We start from the raw sequence: 14,465 nt of genomic DNA on the forward strand, positions 1-14,465 counted from the left end.
TGCTCATTTGATTTGGTGTCACCATATCTTTCCAGGTACTCACTTTGCTTCATCGGACAGACATATAGACATGAAACCTTTCTGAATCAGTATATCAACTGATATTAAGTCAAAATTATAATTTTAGCACGCACCTGTTTTAGAAAAGCTCAAAAGAAAACAATAAAAAGGAATATATTCACGGTTGTACACATCCATTTCCAAAGATAACTCTAAGAGGTTAATGGAAAAGTGAAAATCTGGCCCTTGTGGCGAAGTTGGGATGGTACATCAAATCAGACTCTTCGGGTTTTGCAGCATTCCTCCGAGGTCGTTTGGTATCTTTTGATGGTTCTCTTAAGTCATCCTCTATATCTTCTTCAATTCTGCTAGGGCTGAGGAAGATTTGGAGTTTTATTGGTGAAGCAGATAGATGGATTGTGAAGAGGTTAATGGAAAAGTGAAAATCTGGCCCTTGTGGCGAAGTTGGGATGGTACATCAAATCAAACTCTTCGGGTTTTGCAGCATTCCTCCGAGGTCGTTTGGTATCTTTTGATGGTTCTCTTAAGTCATCCTCTATATCTTCTTCAATTCTGCTAGGGCTGAGGAAGATTTGGAGTTTTATTGGTGAAGCAGATAGATGGATTGTGAGAGATGGGCAGTCTATAAAATTCTGGTATGATCGTTGGTTGAGGGGTTCAAGGGTGGTAGATCTAATTGTTAATGATATTCAAGTCCCTAGAAGACTTTCAGCCATGGTTTCAGATTTTTTCGAGGATGGGCTGTGGTGTTTACCCTTATTTGCTTCTCCACAAATGGCAGTGATTAGGGATAATGTCTATGTTCAACAGCTTCCTTCAATTGTTTTTCTAGATAAGCGAGTGTGGTCCCTCATGGAGTCGAGACGATGCACAGTATGGTCTGGTTGGGAAGGTCTTAAGGTGAAGAATGATATCCAACCTTGGTATCGTTTAGTATGGATGAAAGGCCTTCTCCCCAGGTTCTCCATATTTGGTTGGAGGTTTGCTCATGACAGCTTGCCTACTAATGATAAGGTAGCAAGACAACAGGTGCCAATGGTTTCCAGATGCGAGCTTTGTTGTAGAAATCAGGAGTCTCTTCATCACTTATTCTTGGACTGTGATTTTTAGTACTAAAGTGTGGTTTGAGATGGTGCAGTTCTTTGATTCTCAGTGGTATGGTTTCCCCTCTATAGAAGAACTATTTTCTTGGTGGGAAAGGAAGGCAAGGGTGATCTCTCTTCGCAAGATTTGGCTTGCCCTTGTGATTCTTATTCCCTTTCACATTTGGTCGGAAAGAAATAGTAGAAGGTTTGAAAATTTACACAGGCATCATTCGTTGGTGGTCAAGGCAGTGCTGAGAGATTTGGTGGACTTCTCTACTCTGGTTGATGTCAATGTGAAGACGGTGACAGAGTTGTTGATCTCAAGACGGCTTCAAGTGAAAATAGCCCCTATTGTTCCAAGAAGGATTATTGAAGTAATTTGGCAATGCCCCCTTTTGGATTGCTTCAAGCTCAATATCGATGGATGTTCTTTAGGTAACCCGGGTTGTGCAGGAGCTGGAGGAATTATTCGTGATTGAACTGGAACTCCAAAAAGAAGCTTCGCAATTTATGAAGGGATTACGACAAACTACTATGTAGAGTTTGCAGCCCTTTTTGCTGGTATTCATCAAGCGAAGTATATGAATGTCAACCACCTATGGATTGAAGGAGATTCAGAATCAATAGTGTCTTGCATTAAAAATAACAAAATTCCTTGGTTTTTTCAGCAGAAATGAAGATATTACAAAAGGTACTTTCAAAATACTATATGGTCGATTACTCATGTTTTCCGAGAGGGTAATAGTGTGGCTGACAAGCTTGCGAAACATGCTGCTACTTCAAGGCAAACAACTATCTGGGATGACACTCCTAATTTTATTTTGGTAGATGTAGTCTGAGATGCTCACTAGAGACCCAGGTTTAGATTGTAAAAAAAAAAAAAAAAAAAAAAAAAAAATCCCCTTTTCTTTGAGTGGGTTTCTCTTCTGCTGATGGCAATGCCGAAGGTGGAAAAGTAACTCAATGGTTTTCATTTGTAATCTCTTTTATAGTTCAGATTCTTTATTAATACAATACATTTGCTGATTCTTAGCAAAAAAACAAAAGAAAATTACATAAAACCGATATCTCGGTCTCTGTTGAAAGTCCAAATTTAACTCATGATTAATGAATTGAGGAGCTATATTCTAGATTTCAGAACTTCTCGTTGCTGCAACATGTCTTGCAAATTTATCCGCAACTGAATTTATTTCCATGTAACAATGTGTGATTAAATTCAGACAATAAGAAATGAATAAAGTTCGGTAAATTGTACCAAATAAAAAAAATCCAATTATAACCAATCAATAATACCACTGGGTCAACAATAATGTAAGAACATTACAGAGAAAAGTAGTCAATCAAGCGTTGGAAAGGAAATTATATAGAACATTGTAATTGGAAAAATGATACAGCTGAACACTGGGACTAAGAAATACAACAAGTAGAATAATTAAAACCATGAGAGTTTACCTATATTGAACTAGAGCTGATAGAGAAGACTGCCAAAGGTAGCTAACTAGAGGGGAACGGTTAACACAACTAGATATTCAGATTATTAGTAAGTAGTAACTAGTAGAAACTCAACACAAGGAGAGGTCAAACCAATACCCAGACAAGCGCAAGCTCCTTTTGCTTCTTATAATCAATAAACCACTTTAGAAGTTATGTTTCTATGGAATTCTAGATAATCTATGCGGGGATGGATCTTAGCAATCAAACGAGAGATGGATTTGAACCAAGAAACGAGAAAATATTAATCTCACTTTAAATTCATTCTATAGATAAAGGAAGATAAAATGGCTTTCAAATAGAACCGTTTAATTCTTCACTTGAAGAAAGCAAGGGCGAGGAGCAAGAGAGATAGAGAGAGACTCATACATGTGTTTATTTCTACCTATTGGCATTCAGTTGTTTCTCTGCAGTAAATCAATTATGTTTTCGTGAATCTTTATCAAAATACCAGCTTAGACCTATTATTAAAAAGGTAAAAGGAGGAAGAAAGGAACCCATTTAATCTTAGCCTGGATTTAGTTCTCGGTATCGATACTGGTATCGGTCTCTGCAGATACTGATCCGATCCAAAGAGGATCGGTGCTTAACCCCTTGCTTTTTAGAAGAAGTATGTCTTTTTTATTGTTTTACCCTTGAAACGATACCGATAATCGATCCAGAGCGGTCAAGGATCGGGGATGCGTCTCAGCCAATACCGATATTGATACGGCCAATACGATACCAATACTTAGAAACCATGAATCTTAGAGTTCTACTCTTCAAATAGGGCATCACAAAGGACAAAAGTTTTGGAGTTGAGAAGAAATAGAGGAAGGTATTCGAGGGAAGGGGAGGGGCTTACCTACGACTCACGAAGACAACACATGCTGCTTTTATGTTGAGGTTGGGCAAGAAGAAGAAGAGAAGAATGCAAGAAGCCCCTAGCACTTGAGAGCCATTTTGGATCCAATCGGAAATGGGAGAGAAAGGTTGGGACGAGGGAGTATGTCATGAAAAGATAGAAAATGCCATTTTAAACGTTGATTTATAATATATAATCGTGATACGTAATAAAAGAAAGGAGATGTTTAAATTACCCCACCTAATTCATCTTTCGATGTTACATTACTTATTGGGTATTGGTTTTTTCACCATTTTGTTATTTTTGTTCTCAAGGAAGACTTATGTGGGAGTATAATATGTTTGGTAATATGGAATAAAATGTGTTTCTAGATTAAAAAAAAAAAAAAAAAGAGGAACAAAAACAAGTTTGAAATATACTTTAACAGGAGCACATATGGCACATTAACAAGACAAAATTACTCATAACCCGTAAGGAAAAACATGAATGAAAATAAGATTCCACATAAAGTGGAAAATAAAGAGTGAGAGTGTTTGGAAGTGGGAGTAAACAAATTCTTACACCAAATTTGTTAAACAACTACCACCAACAGTGGTTTATCAAAGAAAAAACGGAAATTATCTTGTTCCACCCTAAATTTAAAATTTATCTGTTATAACACCCTAATTTGCTACTAATATTGAATGCATCCCCCATTTTATCAACAAAATTACACTTAAATCCATTCCGTCAGAGAAAAAGTGTTAAGTAATGACGTGGTATGGTTGATATTTTCTAAATGACAACGGTAATACTGTTTTACACTTCCATGTAAAACCCCCAAATCAACCAATTAAAACTTGAGTTGTAGGTTTAGGGTTTCTCTATTCTACACGCGACTACCGTAAATGACATTCCAGTTATTCTCCGACAATGACGACGATCACCTGAGGATTCTGATTAACCTCACCATTGGAGAGGATCCAGATATAGGGAAATGAGGCATAATTCCATGATTTTAGCTTCAAGCTTTGTTAGGTAGAAAATGACATACACAAGATCTTGGAAGGGAAGATCAAATATGGTTCTATTGGTGTCTCTGAGTTTTGCATGTAAATCTCTCTGGGCTCTATTATAAGATTGGTCTGGACAATCCGGCATAAGTGTCATCATGGGCGGGGCTGACAATCAGTTATTTTGCAAGTAAAAATGGTGTAATTTCATCAAGAACATTAAATAACATAATTTGACTAGTAGGAGAACCTTCTATGAGCAAGTGTTTGGAGGGTCTAGTCCATTATGTGTCCAAAATTCCATCGTTGGGACTTGGGAGTGGAAAATTAAAAAATTGTGTATTGCAATGCATAACTGGTTGAATCTGTTTGGTTGGTAGTGGAAAATCAATTAATCAATTTTTAGAATGGCTGATTAACATTGTAACTGAGATTTGGATGAAAAAAATCTTGAGGATTTGATTACATAATCTCTTTGATGACATGAGTTGTGTTCATGATCCATCCGTGGGTTGCCCCAGATGGTTAAGGCGAATTGGGGATTGTGTGGATATGCGCATGTTCCCAGGTTTGATTCCTCATCTGTGCATCTGCGATTTATGTGGAGACCATGACGGTGGTTTTCTGCGCTAGTCTCCCAGAGAATTAGTCGAGTGCACGTAAGCTGGCCAGACACATTGGTTAACAAAAAAGAAAAGAAAAAAGACAACGTCTATGTTCGTCAGATTGGAGAATTCACTAATCTACCTACCATTTTGACCTTCATGAGAGAGAATTCATTGCCTTGTGTGTAAGGAAGGCAAGTATGAGAAGTCTCAACTCTTCTCAGTTAAACAAAGAAGATAAGCTTTTCGATTATCACTATCAGAGAAGATTAGTGGGATGATACTGAGAAAGATTATCGACAGACCTGATGTGGGAGTTGTCGTTGCCGAGTTTCGCCAATCGGGATCATGAATATTGTAACACTATGCTGAAGGGGTTGTCGGATTCAATGATTGGAGCATTGAAGAGGTGAAGGTGGTTGATTTGCTATGGTGGGGAGGACCTGTTGATGGATTGGAAGGAATTTATGAAGATATTACAGGGGCGTGGAGTCGAGTTCGTGGTTCACTACGAAGAAAAGTATTTCCATGCTACGGACAAATAAGATTGGCAAGAACATCCCCATCACAACCACCATCAATTTGGAGATTGACCCAAACTCAATCGGAGAAGAAGAAGAAGAAGAAGAATCAGAGTCACGGACCGAGTCACCCAAGAGCGTCAAAATATAACTGAAACCGTTATAAGAACCGAAATCAACCGATTATAACCGCACATTAGTAAATTGATCCGATTTTGGTTTTATAGGCCATAATTTTGATTCGATTCGGTTCAGAACTAGAAAACTGATGGTCAACTGGCACTTAGTATTAAAGACTTAAAGTATTTTGAATTTCGATGGGTCTCTACGAAAAAGGGAAAAAAAAGAAAAGAAAAAGAAAGCAAAGTACTAACCGAGAAGGGAGCTTCACTTTCACACAATCACACTTCTTGATTTCCTAATTTCTTGAATCATAGTTAATTAGTTATCATGTGTGTAGTCTTTTACATAAAAAAATATATTGTCCTTAGCAAAATAAAAGTATATTGTCTTGACTCTTTAGGAAATTTAATATATGTAGGATTCACACTAGCTATAGGATGCAAACCATTTTCTAAAGCAGCATTATTAACCGCATGTGAACCGAATAACAAAAACCGATTAGAAACAGCTAAAATTGAAACCGGATGAAAACTATTATGATTTCATCATATTCCTATCTGGTGCAGTTTTGGTTTCACCTTATCAAAATGTAAAACGAATCGAATAACCAAAATCGTACTGTTTGACACCCCTAGAGTCACCCTCTCTCTCTCTCTCTCTCTCTCTCTCTCTCTCTCTCTCTCTCTCACACACACACACACACACACACACACACACACCAAGAGTAGTACATAATAGGGTTTAAAGGGTCTTTTCCAGTTCTAAACTAACGACGTTATCCATCAGGGGTGTGATTGATATTATTAGAAAATGACGGCTTTACATCGTATAAAGTTTTATTTAGGGATGATACAAGAAAATTTTCCAATTAAATAATATTTGGTATCCAGTCTTGTTCCGACCATCTCTATGGGGCTAATTAGTGAAAATAACAATCCTCCACACTATACCAAATATCTGAGATCTCTTTCTTAGAAGTTGCTATCATCTTTTAATAATCCTTTGTTTTATTCTTAATAGTCCTTTTAAATAAGGGTATTAAAGACTTTTAAAAAATAATTTGAAAGTGATGTATTATGTCATTGTCATATACACTTTTTCGAATACACATATAAAATAACACTATTTCTACCCAAAAAATATAAAATAACACTATTACCCTCAGTGGAGAAAAAAGATATTATTTTTTAAAGGATAAAAAATAAAATTACAAATTATTCGACATCTTGGTTCTCAATAAGAAAACCCCTACTTTAAACCTTCATTGGTCTTGGGGTTAAAAAAAAAAAAACAAGGGAAGTATTCTATGTTTGGGAATGTGATTCCTATACCTATATGAGACCCAATCGATGCTCCCCTTCCGGTAAGGGCAATAAAATCATTTGATAGTGAGGAGGAGAGAGACAACACAAGAATACAAGCAAATAAAAAACTCAATCAAAGGTCCCTTTTTTTTTTTTACTTTGATAGGTAAATGTATAATGTATTAAAATGACTGGAAAGGAGAGGGCGCAAAGTTTGCCTCTTTATCCCAACTGTAACGACATAGATTTCTTCTTCTCCAACCATGTAAAGTTTATCTCCTATTCCGATCATTGTAAAATCCAACATAAAGGTACGAACAATCAACTGATGCTGCTGCCGACATTTTCCATATCCTTGCCTTCTCGTCCAGCTTGAATACGACCCCATTGTTCAACACTAACCTCCTCATGAACGACTGTCTTTGGGCCCTTCAACCACTCAATAGTCTTTGACACCCACCATTCTCCAAGACCAGCACTATTGACAACACATAGAACAACACATGCAACTTGAGACCATGATAAATGCCTTTAATTCTTCTCGTCCCTTTTAGAAGCACGTTGCGGTGGTGGTGGATAGAGAATATCGTCTTTCTGTAAACTGGATTGAGGTTCCAACATACATGTAAAGACGATTTCATAATCATCCCCGACGATCATGGAACAAAGTAGGAACAGAGTACTAAGCACAAACACCTTCCCTGCAGTGGTGACAAAACCAAATACTTCAGGAACTTTGGATTTGATTTCATTTGAATTTAAAAATAATATTGCAGGTCATAAAAACTTATAAAAATTGAAAGTGGTTAAATCGTTTGGGGGTGGGATTTATTTCCCAAAGTTTGCAAGCAATTAGAAGATGGAAAGATTTCCCTCAACTGCACACGAACGCAATTAGAGATGGAGAAGAGGAAGGGGCTGGTGGTAAAGGTATTGAGAGTTAGATGAAGACTCCCTTGACGCCGTTGAACTCGACCAGGACAGGAGACGTAGAAGAAGAAAGGGGGCTGGGGTCTGGGGTTCCAAAATTTTCGAACGGGAAGGGGCTGTGTGTTCTTTACCTCCCACCCCCCCCCCCCCACAAAAAAAAAAATAAATAAATAAAAGAGTGCATGTCATTTGGGGGGGGGGGGTGAAAGCATCATTTCGCTTCCTATTGTGTCTGGGCGCAAGCGTTATATTCCCCCAGTGAAAACAGTCTCCTATAAAAATTTCAGATGAAGTGATTTTTGTTTAGAAAAATGGCTCGTGCATCAGCGCAAGGGCTAATGAGAGTGTATGTGGAAGCATCAATAGAGGTGGGATTTTTATATTGCCTATGACTGAGCACAAGAGCCATGCACTTGAACATGCTCCTTTTTCCAATTATTTCTTCAACAACTGCCAATGATGTTGAATTGTTTAAGCTACTGCAAGCTTGAGAAAGAAATATTATCATTATTAACAAAAAATAAAAATAATAATAAAAAAATGAAGATCACGATTTCAAAATCAATTGAGTTAACCTGATCCAATTTCCTTCAAAGGGGAATAATTGGTTTGAAAGATGTTGTGAAATGGAGATGTCTCAAGGGTTAAATGTAAGTTGGGAAAGAGAAAGAAAATATTAATGGTTGGGTTTCACAGATTTCCAATTCCCTTATGCTACAATTAAAAAAGAACATTCATAATTTCATAGTATCTTCACTGCAAGGCCAATCATATTGACATACCCTAGTTTAACACGGTGCTGGTCATACCTTGCAATAAAGAAAGTGGATGCAAATGTGCATGAGCGACATGTATCCCCGGTGTTCACCATTTGATGTGATGAATCTCATCTCTCTCATTTGATCCAAAAACAATATCATCTGATAACGAAAAAGATGTCAAACCAATGTAGTATTTTTATAATTAGATTTATTGGCTATCGGTTAGAAAGCTTTATTCAGAACTCTCTTTATAGTAGAACTACCATTTCTTGAATTTCTTTGATGTATCACCAGACAACATGTGTGAACTACCCATAAGGAGGATTATTGTTTCCCATGGGGTTTCTTCAGTGCATACAAGATGAAAATTGATATAGCTCTTGAACTTAAAATCGATGACCTATTTTGCACTACTTTCTTCACCAAATATGATTGAATCAAAACAAATTAAAACTTAGTATAAAAATCAAATGGGAAAACGATAGGTAAATGGATATATCTATGAGCAGAGCTTAAAAATATTTACCTCATAGAAATTGGGTTGACATTGAGCTCAAACATTTCGGACTTATCAACCTATAGAGAAACATACAACATAGCTCTCGATGAGAAAAACTAGCAAGATAGAGATGAACGATATTGAATTTTCTCTCCGACTCTTGTTGAGAATGATAACCCTTTATATTGAGGGACCCGAATCCTCTCCATTGTTTAGCGCCTAGAGTGCGTACATCTAACAGTTGGGAACATCCTGTCATGTATTCCAACACACAGGCGCGTAGCACAAAGGGATCCCAACTGTCGAATGTGCGCTAATGAGGATCTCATTCCTATATTGAGAGCTAAAATTCTTCCCATTTATGGGCGCCAGCATGCAACAGACAGCTGGGGGCACCCAAGCACACACTCCAACACATGGTCGTTCACCCCAAGAGGCTCCCACAGTCGGATGTGCACTTAAGAGGATCTCATTCCTATAAACTAGAATCCTTCCCATTTATGGGCTCCTAAAGCGCATCCCAATGGAATCCAACCCTTCGGATGTGCACTAAAAAGGATCTCATTCTAATATTCAACACTAAAATCTTTCACATTTATAGACACTAACATGCATCTAACAGCTGAGGCACCCGGACACGCACTCTAACACATGGGCATACACCCCAAGAGGCTCCCAACTGTCGGATTTGCACTTAAGAGGATCTCATTCCTATATTGAGTTCTAGAAACCTTCCCATTTATGGGCTCCTAAAGTGAATCCTATAGCTGGTAGCACATTGGCATGCACTCCAACACACGGGCATGCACCCTAATGGACTCCCAACCATCGGATGTGTGCTATAAAGGATCTCATTCCTATGAGCACTAAAATCCTTCACATTTATGGGCTCTAACATGCATCTGACAACTGGGGGCACTGGGCACACAATCCAACACATTGGGCACACACCCCAAGCGAGCTCCAGAGTGCATTCGAAAATTGGGAGCACGAACTCGAACTCACGGACATGCACCCCAAAGGACTCCCAACCATCATATGTGTGCTAATTTGGATCTCACTGCTATATTGAGAGTTAAAATTCTTTCCATTTATGGGTACCAGCTGCATCTGACAGTTGGGGCCCCCGAGCGTGCAATCCAACATATGGGTGTGCCTCATCAGATGTGCATTTAAGAGGATCTCGTTACTATATTTAGTGCTAGAATCCTTCCCATTTATGGGCTTCTAAATGCATCCAATAGAAAGGAACACCCTGGCATGCACTCCAACACATGGGTGCACCCCAAGGGACCATCGAATGTGCTCCGAAAAGGATCTCATTCCTATATTGAGTGTTGAAATTCTTCCCATTAATGGGTGCCATCATGTATTTGACAGCTAGGGGCACCCAGCATGCACTACAAACCATGGGAGCATCCCAAGGGGCTCCCAACCGTTGGATGTGCATTGGAGATAATCTCATTCCTATATTGACTGCTAGAATCCTTCTCATTTACGGGCTCACAGAGTGCATCCGACAGTTGCGAGTACTTAGGCACGCACTCTAACACATGGGCTCCCACTTGAAAGGACTCCCAACCTTCAGATGTGAGCTTGAGAGGATCTCACTCCTATATTGAGTTTTAGAATCCTTTCCATTCATGGCATAATATCAGTCATTATAATATGTTTAATGACTTGGCAAAGAAAACACAATGTAGAGGCATTTTCCATAGGAAGCTTTATCAGAAAAAAGAATCAAATCTTGATATATACATATAGGGAGACATTACATATATAACCAAAAATTTCAAATTGGCGTGATACATGTTTTGTCAATTGTCCGCATAAATACATACCAAATCGTGTCACTTTTCTTCTAAAATGATCCATTTTTTTTAGAAATACCCAATACTCCTTATAAGTTGCAACAAAATCAAAATAATCTGTGTGAGACGTGTTTTTTTTGCCTAAAGATGTATCCATCTTGTCATTTTTCTATTAAGAAACATCCAATATTTTTCTAAAACATCCAATACTCCTTATAAGTTGCAATAGAATCCTTCACATGTATGAAAAAGTATCAACCATTATGGTCCAATAATTTTGCAAGGGAAGTGCACTAGAGAGGAAATTTTTACAAAAAAAGGGACTATAAATCAAATTTTAGGCACAAGAACCAAATCGGTGAGGTTTTTTTTATCAGAAAAAAATAAAAATAAACCACAGAGTGTTAAAAGAATAATAATAAAAAATGATATATTAATGTATTGTGCATATATGTTTTGCAAACATATGCACTCATTAACACATCTTGTAAATGAAAATTCATGTAATGCGTGTACCATGTCTTTCTCTCTCTCTCTCGATTTTTTTTTTTTTTTTTTTTTTTTGATAGAGCACTATGTGTTTGGAGCCTAGGTGCTAGCCGTTGTAGTTGGATGAAAGGGTAGATTGACAGTAGTCTATGCTCTAACATGCTTACATTTATGGTTATTGACTTACTATTGTATGTTTACCAATCCTCACATAGAATGCTACTTATTGGTTGTTTAAGGGTGGCCTGTTTTCCTTAGTTTCTAGGGTCAAAAATTAAAAATATAAACCAAGCAGTTGGAATATGTAGAGTTGAAAACAAACCAATAGTAGTGATTTTTATTTTTGTAAAAAAATATGTTACATGTACAAATTTTAAAATATGTCAGTATATTAATTTTCATAAATTGAACATTTCTAAAATACGTGAATATAGTGATTTTTCATAAATTGGATATTTTAAAACACCCAACACAATTTATCTCAACAAGGCCAATTCCTCCATTATTTTGGTTGGAGTTGCCCACATTTATAGACAACAACTTATTCTCTTGACTACTTGATTTATCGAGACAAAACATCCTATCATATATCTGAGGTGCCCTTGGTGTTGGGAATATGGAAGATGATTAATTTTTTTCCCTTCTTAATGAAAGTTTAAAATCTAGATTTTTTTGTAAAACTAATGTTGCCTACATTACTACATGAGAAGTAAGAACAATTATGAGTGGGAGTTACATAGTAATTGCTCCAAGATGAGTGGGAGTTACATAGTAATTGCTCCAAGAAGTTGTAAGGGGAAGCTGTAACGCCATTTTTATGATGGAAGTAATAGAGGTTACGACATTGTGCTATAAAAGAAGGGTCCTTGGCTTCATCAAGACTATAGAAAACTATCATTGTTTTCTGCACAAGAGAGACTAAGAGAACCAAAAGTCTCTCTCTCTCTCTCTCCCTCTCAAATTGAAATAACATTAAACGTAAGACTCACACCCAAAAAAAAAAAAAAAAATTCCATATGAGTGTTTTATAAGCTATAACTGTTTTCTTATTTTTGTTCTTAAGGAAGACTTATATGATAGTATAATGCGTTTGGTAATATGAAGTAAACTATGTGTTTCTAGATAATTAAATAAAAAAAAAAGTTTGTAAAATACTTCAATGGGAGCACTTCTGGCACGTCAACAAAACAAAAAATTAACCATAAAAAACTTGTAAGAAAAAATGTGAATGAAAATAGGATTCTGCATCAAATGGAAAACAAGGATAGAGTGTTAAAAAGTGGGAGTTAACAAAATCTTTCACCAAAATTGTCAAACAACTACTACCAACATTGGTTTATCAAAGAAAAAAGGGGGTACTCTCTATGGGGAAGCGTGGCCCCCACCACCACCCCCATAGTCTGTGTTTTTCCTTTGTTCATATAAGTCATTTCACTTGGGGGAGGAGAGAAATAGATTGTGGCGGAAGGTGCACTACAAACAAACATCCAAAAACTTATCCCAACTTAATGGGGTTGGCTACATGGAGATTCCAAGCAAAACGAGTGGGAGCAACCATGCAAAAAGATTGGCGGGCTATGGCTAATTTTAATAAGTGCCGGTTGTTAACCTGGTGCACCACTTCAAATTAGCCACAGGCATATAACGATAAACTATAATAAGGTACCGACTGTCTACCTAACATACCATATAGATCTGTCAAGCCAAAACATCCTACATGTATTACATCTACCTCCAAGACAATCCATCACCCAACCTACTTTTATGAAAGGAGGAATGAGATAATGAATTATGGACAGCACTGCCAAGCACGAAAGTAACAACTCAAACACAACTCGTAATTGAAAACTATGTAGTCAATACATAACTCAACATTAAAAACTAGTTATACAACACACAACTCTGCATTGAAAACTAAATAAGCAACCCACAACTTAAGCTAGAGGAATCTGTGAATAACGTTACGTCCACCCCCAAGACAATCCGCTACCAGACCTACTACCCATCAAATTAGATGGAGTACCTATCTAAGACGACCTACTCACACTATAGATATCCTAACGGGAGTGGGGTGTGACAATATCTTTCAGAAACTATAGTTCGATGGGTTGAACTCTTTAAAGGCTACTCCATCGATATATGGATCCAATTCCTCTTCCTCACAGGTTCCTTAAGAATTGTTTCCCTTATTCTGCCATCAGTATGGAGTGTGGACTCATTAGTCATGAAACGCATCAAAATCTCCTGCAGTTAGGTGGTGAGCGGTGCAGTGAGCATCCAACAGCTGGGGTGTATGGCCAGGCCCTCCCAGCCATTGGATGCTCACCACACCTCACTATCACTGCAGACAATTTGGACTCGTCATGAAACATGAACCTTGTCTTCAAATCGGAGTGCCCTAAGCCCAGGTCTGACCCCGCTTGGCCTTGGGCTTGAAATTTCCAGCCTAGGCCTGCCTTGCAGGCTGAATAGGCAGGGGCACAGGGAAAAATTACACCCCAAGATTATAATTCTAGGGAATTATCTTTAAATTGGTCCACATGACGACATTGCTCAGAAGACCATCTTTTTTTCTTTTGGTGAAGCCTATATTTTTTCTTTTGGTGAAACTTGGAGGACCATCTTCACTAGATTGGTACTTAAGAGTGTAAATCGGTCTGGAACCAAATATTCAGTTCCGTTTTGGTTCGATTCTAGGGAGTAGGGTGTCAATCCCAAGCCTACACAGATTGGACCGATTGGGTCCGACCTTTTAAAGACCACCTTGGCCTACACCGATTATTAAATGTGTTGAGCTCAAACCTGGCCCATTTATAAATAGGTAGTACACGATGCAATGGTTAAGCCCAACAATGCCCTACTGGCCTGGCCCATTTACAAGCCCGGCTTGGCTCAATGGATTTAGTCCGACTATTTATATGTATATTTTGATTTTTTTTGGACAGAATAGGGTATATATTGATATTTTTATCAATTACTGAATGTAGTT

General features: G+C 37.7%; 1 protein-coding gene across 1 annotated transcript; it reads left to right on the top strand.

Annotated features, from left to right (window-relative positions):
• The first annotated feature begins 412 nt into the window (after window positions 1-412).
• On the top strand, window positions 413-1,585 carry LOC122071061. Its single transcript, XM_042635326.1, has 3 exons — window positions 413-473; window positions 581-1,050; window positions 1,160-1,585. Exons 1-3 carry the CDS (start codon window positions 413-415, stop codon window positions 1,583-1,585), a joined length of 957 nt encoding a protein of 318 aa, XP_042491260.1.
• The last annotated feature ends 12,880 nt before the right edge of the window (window positions 1,586-14,465 follow it).

The sequence above is a fragment of the Macadamia integrifolia genome, unplaced genomic scaffold, assembly GCF_013358625.1.
Source record: "Macadamia integrifolia cultivar HAES 741 unplaced genomic scaffold, SCU_Mint_v3 scaffold_185A, whole genome shotgun sequence".
Taxonomy (NCBI): Eukaryota; Viridiplantae; Streptophyta; class Magnoliopsida; order Proteales; family Proteaceae; genus Macadamia; species Macadamia integrifolia.